Raw genomic sequence first — 12008 nt, 5'->3', positions numbered from 1 at the left:
GTTGGCAATAAATAAATATCTTGACAATCTGACATCCAAAGGTCAAATTAACATAGGGTTTAATCAGAGGTCATCTAATGGAGTGTGGTTTGTCCTATTGGAAAATTGTGCTGATATTTTATTAACCATGGTTTCCACAGTGGCTAATTTGAAAATCTTGACTCAGCAGAATAATTGAACACAAAAGAACACACAGCTATTAACATGAGCATGTTTGAGAAAAGAACACACAACTATTAAAATGAGCATACTTGAAGGAAAAAAAAACTATTAACTTCAGCATACTTGAAGAAAGAAAACTATTACCATGAGCATACTTGAAGAAAGAAAACTATTAACATGAGCTTACTTGAAAACAGAACACACAACTGTTAACATGAGCATGCTTGAAAAAAGAACACAACTGTTAACATGAGCATGCTTGAAAAAAGAACAAAGCTATCAACATGAGCATGCTTGAAAAAGAACACACAACTATTAACATGAGCATACTTGAAAAAGAACTATTAACATGAGCATACTTGAAAAAAGAACACAAAACTATCAACATGAGCATACTTGAAAATAGAACACAAAACTATTAACATGAGCTTACTTGAAAATAGAACACGAAACTATTAACATGAGCATACTTGAAAAAAGAACTATTAACATGAGCATACTTGAAAAAAAGAACACAAAACTATTAACATGCACATACTTGAAAAAAGGATTATTAACATGAGCCAACTTGAAAAAATAACACAACTGTTAACATGAGCATGCTTGAAAAAGAACTCACAACTATTAACATGAGCATGCTTGAAAAAGAACTATTAACATGAGCTTGCTTGAAAAAGAACACACAGCTATTAAAATGAGCATACTTGAAAAAAGAAACAACTATTGACATGAGCAATCTTGAAAAAAGAACAACTATTAACATGAGCATACTTGAAAAAATAACACAAAACTATCAACATGAGCATGCTTGAAAAAGAACTATTAACATGAGCATACTTGAAAATAGAACACACAACTATTAACATGAGCATACTTGAAAAATGATTATTAACATGAGCATACTTGAAAAATGATTATTAACATGAGCATACTTGAAAAAAGAAACACAACTATTAATATGAGTAATCATGAATAAAGAACAACTTTTAACATGAGCATACTTGAAAAAAGAAACACAACTATTAATATGAGTAATCATGAATAAAGAACAACTTTTAACATGAGCATACTTGAAAAAAGAACACAAAACTATCAACATCAGCATGCTTGAAAATAGGATTATTAACATGAGCATACTTGAAAAAAGAACACAAAACTATTAACAAGAGCATACTTGAAAAAGAACAACTATTAACATGAGCATAGTTGAAGAAAAAAAAAACTATTAACGTGCATACTTGAAAAAAGGAATATTAACATGAGCATACTTGAAAAAAGAACTATTAACATGTGTATACTTGAAAAAGAACAACTACTAACATGAGCATACTTGAAAAAAGAACTATTAACATGAGCATGCTTGAAAAAGAACACTCAACTATTAATATGAGCATGCTTGAAAAGAACACAAAACTATCAACATGAGCATACTTATAAAAAGAACACACAACTATTAACATAAGCATACTTGAGAAAAGGATTATTATCATGAGTATACTTGAAAATTGAACACAAAACTATTAACATGAGCATGCTTGAGAAAGAATTTCGTCAGGGTCACACTGGGTAGACGTGATCTTTATCAAGTACGTAGTTTCTATAACCTTCGAGAAGATGATCACTTGACCCCTTGTTTACTTTTTACAAGACCATGTAACCTTCGTTTTGGAGAATTATTCTCAGTAGAAGTTGCAGCTGGGTTTTTTCTTACACTAGAAGTTGCGTGTTGTGCTGTTTGGAGTTATTTCATATTACTTGGATTCAAAAAGATTAATTTTTTTTCTCTGGAAAATACATGTACTCATGTAACATTGTGGAACAAGGACAGTTTTTTATATAAAAAGTTTCAGCTATCAGAAACAGGAATGATCATTCTTGTTTCTACAAGGAACTGTAGAATTCAACAATTCAGATTTCTCCATACACCATCGTCTTCCATCTTGGATTCTTCATCGGGATTCGAGTTTGAAATCAGTAGAACATTTTGTTATTAGGACTTCAAAATTTTATTCGTGGATTATTCTTGGTTTATTTTTAGATTTGATTCTATAAAACCGTAAGTTCATATTTTTATTTTTACACAATTTTTCCAGGGAAATAAAATGTATTTTTTCAGAGCTTGTTGTTTTCACACTTTCTTGTGTTACTGTTTATTCGAGCCTGAACACGTAACATAAGAAAATATTTTGGCACACTTTGATCTGAACTTTTTTTCCCATAGTATAATTACATTGGATGTTGTATGTATTGACAAGACCATGAAGGAGTTTCTTTTCACCCGTTATCATTAAGACAAGTCATGGACCTGAATGCCTGTCTTCTAACTTTGTATTCCTAAACAAGCTGTACTTTGTTCCTACTGGGTGTTTATTTTTTTGGGGGGGGGGGGTGCGCATAATGTAGATTGTGAGAATGAGAATAAAGCATGGGATGATAAGCAAGTGGCTGAAATTTTATAATCAGTCAGATTTAAAGTTATTTTTAGTATTTCTTTGATTTTGGTTATGATAAGAATCATTGTGAAGTATTGCTGGAGTTGTTCAATTATTTGAGCCTAACACCTATACAGTATTGACTGGTGGCAAGATGTTGGTATCACTCTTCAGAGAAGTCAAATATCAGGCGCACACATGATAGCTGGATGCACAGGTGAGCTGAAACCACATTCCATTGATCCTTATCATAATTTCTTCTTTTTTTCTTCTTATGCAGGCCATGAACAGGTCACTTCCCAATGTAATTATGGGTGGGTATGGCACATTGTCAACTGCTGGTGGTAAACCAATGGAGATCAAGGGTACTCACACAGAGATTGACATCCCAGGAACAGTTGACCTGATTGCCTCTGCCAAGAACATCATCATCACCCCAGGCTATGGTCTTTGTGTAGCCAAAGCTCAATACCCAATTGCTGAGATGGTGTCGCTACTCAAGAAGAAAGGAATCAATGCCAGATTTGGCATCCATCCAGTGGCTGGTAAGGCCATAACATATGGCTTCATAGTCTAGTGAATTACAGTAAAACTTTTGCCTCTTGCCGTGTAGCATTTGATCATCTTCAGCTGCAATTTACTGAAGATTCCTAGGTCTCTAAATTGAGGAAGTTTGGAAGTTTTAATCATTTATCTGTAGGTGCCATTTTGTTGTGAGATGTTTTGAAAGTTAGGGCCATATCAGGCTTAGAATTTAAGATAAATTACTTTGAAGTCAGAAGGACTAGTATATTGAGAAAATTTACTAGTCTGCTGAATCATTATTGGCCTTTCCCACAAAATAATGTCAGCCTTGTATCTAGACTAACTTTTATTTATTAAATATTGCATTCATAAATCAGAAGTACAAGCCTTGCTTTTGAAAACCACCAAGGTTACTTGAAAATATTCACTACATGTTCACAAGGAAAGCAATAACTGATTCTCCAGATGTAACTTGTGCACAGAAAAAAGGATGACTTCATAAACATTCTTTCAGCTTCATTATCCAATTGAAAACAAGCATTAATGAAAATACAAAGACCTCATTCACACTGGTCATTATGTATCGTAACTCCAGAGACAGACAATTTAGGCAGTACCCATTATACTACAGTGAAAGGAGGGTGAAAAGATATCTCATTACAGCAGTATAGGCAGTGTGCTGGTTTTCACAGCAAATATGAACATTGGAAAATATATATCTCCTTGATCCTAATTCTTAAAAGACAATGGTTGATCAGAATATGGATATTGATGACCATTGCACACAATGGCAGTTTGACAAGTCTGGTCTTTTAGTCCAAGTGTCCTTGGACCTTTCCTACTAGATATACTGATATTTTAATTGGGGTGTGGGGCCTAAGCCCATTTTCTGTCAGAAAGTTGGTATTTGCCTCAACCATGCAGCAACGGCATTAGCCGCTTGTGCCAGGCCTGGTAAACATCAAGCACATGAAATTGATAGCAAGATGATTTATCTTCTCAGAATAAATCTGGCTTATTTCCAGGTTGTTGATGATGGTTTGCCAGATAATTAAAACAATTGAAAATATGTATTTTTTTATGTTTTTTTTATATAAAAGAACATTACATGACATTCCTTTATTATTGGATTGGGATTTTTGTTGGATGATGTGACATTTGGATTCCTGATGCCATGGATATGTAAATATGTGAGATTTGCATAGTCATGGGACTAGCAATGCAAATTTTGAGAACCTGGTCCAATTTTGTTTACACATCAGTTTTCTCTTTATATTCACTGAATTAAAACAAATATTAAACCTGCAATTTCTTAAAGATAAATCGTCTTCCATCGATTTTATACAGGTAGGGCTACGGTAATTTAAGTTTGCAATGCCTGGTAGTAAATGGCTACCCTATGCTGACACCATATGGTTTCAACAAACTCCAACTTTCAAAAGGCAGTGCGCTCTGACTTCACACCCAAATATAAATTGTCAAACTTTTCAAATTGTGTAGGAAAGGTCAGGAAGCTTGGATCAACAGTCTTTGACATTAACTTAAGCTAATAAAACTGACTCACCCAGTAATGATTTATACGACCTTACTCTGAGATACAATTTGTAAAATTCTCATTTGTTCAAACCTTTATGGGAGTAAATGAATCTCTATGATTCACTTGATTTGCTCCAAGAGAACTTGTTGAACAACACCACCATGGTAATCAACCGAGACTGATTCAGTTTTTGGATTGGATTCCATACCTTTCAGACATCAGTGTGACAAACTAACCACTGAACTACTGTGACTTCAGCCTCCATTAGTTTCCTCTTGTGAAATGTGGAGGACACATTAAGCCTATTTTTTGTTCTAGAAACCATGGGGGAGGGCTGAAAAATTGTTTTGCAGATATCAAAACTCATTGTTTTGTTATAAATGAAATTATCAGGTGAAACTAAATTTTGTAAAGTTAATTTGTAAATATGCCCCGTAATGAGAGGGATGGTTTTTGCCACCATTAAGGTATGATTTATTTGTTGCTTCATTTCATAGTTTAATCCGTGAAAATTGGCACCCCATGAATTATTGTTCATTTAATCTTGATTGATTTCTCATGATCCTAAAATTCATTAAATCTGGTTATGTTGGCAACTGCTTATAATGGTTGCTGTTGATTAGAGTGTTCTGTACTTTATAATATAACAAATTACATAGATAAAAAAGAACAAAACAAGAAAATAAATGGATTTTATGCTGTAATTGTTTATCTTTTATCCAGGTCGAATGCCTGGACAGTTGAATGTTTTGCTTGCGGAAGCTGGTGTACCATATGACGTTGTTCTGGAAATGGATGAGATTAATCATGATTTCCCACAGACTGATCTTGTACTTGTCATCGGAGCAAATGACACTGTTAACTCTGCTGCTGAAGAGGATCCTAACTCTATCATTGCAGGCATGCCTGTCCTACGTGTATGGACTTCTAAACAGGTAATTATTGATTAGATAATGTTTGAACATGACATAAAAATGGTGTGTTTTAAAATGTGAAATTTTCTTGAAGTTAAGAAATATTGTTTCCTCTACTAATGCAAAATGCACCCAACTGCTAAATAAATATTGGTTTCAACACATTAAGTTTGTTCAAGATGGCATACGTTGAGCAAAGTTAGAGGTTATTGAAATTTCTTTGTTATTAATCTCCCAAGTCAACCAAACCATACTAGAGACTGACTACACAGAGAAGTGTTAAACACAGGGTGGGAATATAATGTGCCTTTCACCATATTCTTGTCTTATTGGCATATGTTTCTTAAACCCCTTGATAGATCCTCAACATATATACTTGGTATTTATCATTATGAAGGTAAGACAAATCATTGTAGGACAGACATTCTTGCCTCTAGGGTCATGAGCACAGTAATGTTATTGAAAAGGGTGGATACTGTTAGAAACAATTTCAACTCAATTACTGAAGTTCACTATTTTGGGCTGTACTGGTCATATACCAGAATAACTTGTAGGATTACCTGTTTAAGCACAAGTTTGTTATGACTAGTCGTCCTAAAGTACTTGGAGGATTGCCATGAAACTACATACCATTCACCACAAGGTTTATTTTTATATAGCTTTAAAATCAACATTTATCATGGGCATTTACATGTGTGATCATAGTTCACATTTAATCTATTACCATATGATTAGCAAAGGGAAGTAAGGTAACGTGTGTGTGCATGATTGAGATTTGTAATGTAACTTTAACAATTTGATGTTGTTGTGGGGTTTAACTCCATTTTTCAGCACACAATAGGCTATGCATGGCAGCCAGTATTAATGGTGGAGGAAGAACCCGGGAAGAACCACCGATCCATGAGAAGCTACTGACAAGCTTTCTCACATACCCACATTGGCCTTAACAGTTTGAGTCACATTGCTATGATGTATGCAGTGTGGCAGTTTATAGTGATGTCTAGCACTGGAACATCCTACTGCAGACATTGGTTTCATGTCCCACTAACATTAACCTGACACCAGGCTGACCAGTCCTAACACTTAATCTCATAATGCTGAGTGAGGCAGCTGCTAGTTTTGGGTATTACTCAGCCAGGGTTTGAACCTGTAACCTCTTGCATCTAATGCTTTAACCACTTAGGCTATTGGAGTGTCATAAGGTAACATAAATTTAACTATGACCACATTGAATAATTGAAACTATTTAGAACCAGAAGTCCAAAATTAGGTTGCTTATGACATAAATAATAAAAAAAGAATATTACTGACATTCAAAGGAGAACAGATGACCAGATTTCTAACTGTGACACTTTTAGCATTATATGAAGGTTTTAATAACCATGACAACAATAAAGCAACCAAGAAGAAAAACCCTTTCATGGACATTACAGTGATACCCAAAGGAACCTGTACAGTGACTATGGAATGAATTCCAAAGGAGCCTATACATTGACCATAAAATTACTGCAGAGGAACCTTTTCAGTGACTTTGGAATGAACTCCAAAGGAACCTGTACAGTGAATATGAAATGAACTCCAAAGGAACCTGTATAGTGACTATGGAATGAACTCCAAAGGAACCTGTATAGTGACTATGGAATGAACTCCAAAGGAATATTGCAAATGGGCATAGCCAGGAATTTGGTTGTTACTCTGTGAATGTCACTGTCAAACACAGTTAAAAGAATTGCTACACTTTTCATCACCACTGTCACTGAGAAAGGGTTTTCCTTGCATAGTAAAGTTACTTGATTGTCATACAGTGGACCCAGTGCATTGTTAACAATGTTTGTTACCTTAGTTTTTTTGCAGCGAAATTTCTGAGCAATTTGCTTGTCAGGAAACATAACCTTACACATCTCACTAAAATGATCAGCAACCAAAAATGGTAAATTATGCTCTGCTGCGAAGTTTGCAAACAGAACCTCTGCTTTAGTGACACTGTCTACTGATGTTGGTGCAAACATTTGCATTACTTAGGCAGATTATGTGACAGTTTCTCATTTGTAATGTGCCACATACTTTTCAAGTGCCTTGAAAGATCATTTTTTCTCCCACAAGAAATGTTCAAATGTGTGTTGCAAGCTATGCAAAGCTTTCTCCGTTTTCACTACACGTCACACATTTAAATTCGCCTATCCAAGCACTGTTGAACTTGCAAACATATTTTTTTTTTTTTTTGTGAAGGCATATTTTCCATCGAATCTCTTAGCAGACATTTCAACATGGCACCATAATTTTTTAAATAACCCCAAAAGTAGTTGTAGGAATATACAATTTTTTTGTGTTTTCTGTTTTTCCTCCAGTGGAGCACACTATGTACTGTACAACAGCAAAGGCTGATGATAGTACAACAGCAAAGGCTGATGATATTTTGATTGTGACGTGTCTCGTTCCACTGCCGTATTGCTCCATGTGAACAAAAGTAGTTCAGAATATAATTCTCAATGGGGACGAATTACATTCTAGGTTTATTTCTCGAATTGACGAAAAAGGCAGAGAACATTCTGATGGTAATAATTTGATTGATGGATTACAGTAGTCGTGAACAGTGTATTGTTTTAGCTGGAAATACCTATGCTTGGCCGTTTTTTTATTTTAGGGAGATATTGTTGGCATATCAGTAGATCAAAAGGTGGGGTTGAAAATCAAATAACTCTCGGAAAATTGGGGAGACTTGGCATGTATGGTGACACGTACATAAATCTGGTTTATATAGGTCTGTGGCTTACAAATCTACCTTTCACATGCAAGTAAACTTTTAACTTTTTGCCACATTCTTTTGGTATATCTTGATTCAGAACAATTTACATTTTGCCTGCAGATTATTAGACTAAAAACAATCAGAAGTTTGTAGTGCTCATACGAGGTTTTGCATTTTGGTTAATTACAGCAGAGTTGAAAAGTTTTGCCTGAACATCATGATCACTGGTCGCATATAATAGCTGATTGCTCACATCATTGTGTTTGTATAGTAGAATTGATCCAAACATTATTTTAGTTGTCAATGACAGTTGGTCGCTGGTAGCAGAGGTCATTTAAATCAAGCTTCACAGTGTATCCTTATCATATTGTTACATGGGATGAATAATTATGAAGTTGATACGATTCATTTATTGACATGCCCCTTTGACCTTGGGGTATGGCCATATTGATTAAAAGGTTTCCATTTGTTTATATTTCTTAAACCTGTTCATGGATTTATTTCATACTTGGGATGACTCATGATGTTGACACTTAATTCTGTGAAACATGCTTCTCCTATTTTGATCTTGGGTGTCAAAGGTCAAATGTTTTAGCATTGTTTTCAGTCACATGTTAACATTATTTGCTGTATTAAACTGAAACTTGAGCATAATATTCCTAAAGTTATATGCTGATATGATGAAATCCCTATTGTGACAGTCTCACCTGCTTAAGGGAACTTGTTGCATTATACGCAGTAATGTTCAAGTTTTATACGAAGGTTAGATACTAGAGTTTACAAGCATCTTGATGCAGGTGAAACATTGGATTCTGTGGTTCACTTCTATGAAGTAGAGGTAAGCTATTGTACAGCCCCTGACATCAGCATCATCACAAATAAAAGCGTATACATCTGTACACCCTCACATAATGTCAGTCATTCTTTCTTCCTAAGTCCATGGCATCAGTTTGGAGTGGGTTTCAAAGCACATAACTCGAGGGGATGAGGATAAATATATATATGTACATTAGTTGTACATTCTTGGTGAAGTTTTTGCATTCAGCTCAATGTTTTTTGCACATTGTATAAATGCAGTTATACTTGGAATCATGAACTTTGGTAGGTGGTATGCATTGAGATGAGTATTGCGCCTCCTTACAAATGTTTGTCACTGTGACCTATATAATGAGCTTCACTATTTTATTACATTTTGTATTTAGGTTTATTTCTAGATGTCTGTTAATAATAAAATTATCAAACTATAAGAAAGTATATATCGTTATTATTATCACACCCTTGCCACAAAGAAAGGTCACTGTGACTTACATTTCACATTTTTACAGACTTGGTTTACATTTATACATTTAACACATGACCAGCCAAATGTGTTGCACCATATATATATATATATATATATATATATATATATATATATATATATGGGTGAATGTCATTTAGTTCATTACTACATTATCTGCTGTATAATACTGCAATATCTTGTATAGATGCTTCTTGATGAGTATTACATCTCATCTTAAAAGTAGGTCACTGACCTACATTTCACATTTCATTGACTTTGGTTAAGTTTTAAATTTTTACAGTTCAGCTTATTTTGTCAAACTGGATGATTTTATACATCTCTCTTTGTACTACATCCATACAAAAAATATCAGTGTCCTTTATTTCACATTTTATTTCTTATATGTTAATTCATGACCACATTGTTTTTTATATGCTCTTTGCAAATGCTGTTCTGTTTAAAATCTTGAAACTTGGAGATGCATCTTCTTAAGCACAACTTCCTTATCTCATTAGTGGATCAGTATCTAGCATATTTTAATCTTCGCTGACATGGATTTAACTTTGATAATTTCTCAGGCACTGTTCATGCTAGAATCCAGAATTGATGAAATGTATCTTTATTACAACCACACTTGTTCAACAAAAGAGACTCGTTGTGATTATTATTCCAACTTTAACCATCTTTGATCAGGTATTTGCATTTAATTCATGACCACAATTGTTTGGTATGTTATATGCATACTATCCTGAAAGTTTGTGACTTATTTTCTTGGGTCATTAACTTCATAATTGGATGCATTTAACTTCCATCTCGGCCAAGTCATACCAAAGACTTATAAAAGTGGTACTAACAGCTGCCTTGTTAGGCATTCAGCATAGGAGGTTAGTGTTATGACTGATGTCAGGATAACATCACTGGGTGGGACATCATGCTGCATATCTGCAGCATTATGCCCCAGTGCAAGACATCATTAAAACTTCCACAATGCAGACATCATAGCGATATGACTGAATTTTTTTTAAAGCTATGTTACAAAATCCAAATCACACACACACATACTACTATTTCCTTAAAAGCAAAGGATACTCTCACCTGCAACCAGTCAAGAACTGGGGCATGATTTTATTTTCTGTATGATCATGCTTACAGTGGAAATGGAAAACTAATGAAAGTAGAGGTAAGCTATGTAATTATTGACTATACTCTAAAAGTGGACATGAGCTATGTAATCATTGATTACATGCTGGTTTATCTCAACTGTTTTAGCAAGATAGCAGCTTCAAAGTGTTGAATCTGCTATTTAAAATCCTACCTATCCACCATAGAATACGAGTCAGAATCTCAGTAAATTACAGTGGAAGTTTAATGAATGTGGTTATATTTCAGGTGATTGTGATGAAAAGAACACTTGGTGTTGGATATGCAGCTGTGGATAATCCCATCTTCTTCAAGGAAAACACGTCCATGTTGCTGGGAGATGCTAAGAAGACTTGTGATGCCCTTTTGGCTAAGATTAAAGAGCATTATGGAGACCAATAATGATGGCCGCTTTAGTTTTAATTTATTTTTTAGAATTGGAACAGCTAATCATGACTGTGTTTGATTTTACAGAGTGGTCTTCAGGACGTCATTTACTGGTATTTGATCACAGAAGAAACATTTATGAGAGCAAACTAAAATGTCAAGTTTAATCTTGCATGATTTATATTTTTATCAAGACTGTTTTGTAAGATAATGGATTAAGCAGAAGAATCCTAGTTAAACTACAGATGCTGTCGGGTTTTGGATTTTCAGTAAATAGTACATGTGATAAAGCATCTGATTTGCCTGTGACTGGTCACATCATATATTATTGCTTCAGGATGCAAATTATGTCTCCCACATTTGGAAATTCATATTGTATAATAATTTCATTATTTGTATCTTTTGAAAAATATGTTTTTTAGCTAATTTTATAATTTTAAAAAATGTGTAATCCTATCCCATATGCAGTTTCTTTTTTTGATTAATATTCTTCCTGCAAAGCTAACTTTGGATATAAAAGATATTTACCTTTGCAATGCTAGGATAGGTGTTTGAATGAATATTGTAACACATTCGTCTATGGAGGCATCTTTTGTTGACATTTATAAAGGAAGGCATAAATCTGTAGTTGTTCTCAGGACAGATCAATAAATGTGTGTTTATAAAGACAGTGTTTATTCATTCTTATTTTAAACTTTTGGAATGAAGCTAATGCTTACATGATGCTGCAACACACTTTAACATTAAACAGTACTCTAATTAATGGAACAAGATTCTCAGCATCAAATTGTGAAGCTATAGCTGACCTGCCAACCTCTATGGTTTAGCTGTAAGTCTTACAGATATGACCTTTAAGATACGGACTTGTGGAATACAAGCAAAA

At 34.2% G+C, this 12008-nt stretch overlaps 1 protein-coding gene across 1 annotated transcript in view; it reads left to right on the top strand.

Moving 5' to 3' along the window:
* The window catches only part of LOC149784346 (NAD(P) transhydrogenase, mitochondrial-like), a 52392-nt gene extending 40601 nt beyond the window's left edge, over window positions 1-11791 (top strand). The window contains exons 14-16 of the mRNA XM_089932393.1: window positions 2875-3139; window positions 5380-5591; window positions 10988-11791. Coding sequence (XP_089788519.1) covers window positions 2875-3139; window positions 5380-5591; window positions 10988-11140 — 630 coding nt within the window. The 3' untranslated portion in view covers window positions 11141-11791. The remainder of the gene's footprint in view (window positions 1-2874; window positions 3140-5379; window positions 5592-10987) is intronic.
* The last annotated feature ends 217 nt before the right edge of the window (window positions 11792-12008 follow it).

Source organism: Sinohyriopsis cumingii, chromosome 14, assembly GCF_028554795.1.
Source record: "Sinohyriopsis cumingii isolate HCF-2022 chromosome 14, ASM2855479v2, whole genome shotgun sequence".
Lineage (NCBI taxonomy): Eukaryota > Metazoa > Mollusca > Bivalvia > Unionida > Unionidae > Sinohyriopsis > Sinohyriopsis cumingii.
Note: the sequence above shows the minus strand (reverse complement) of the source record. Positions and strands in the feature narration are given on the sequence as shown.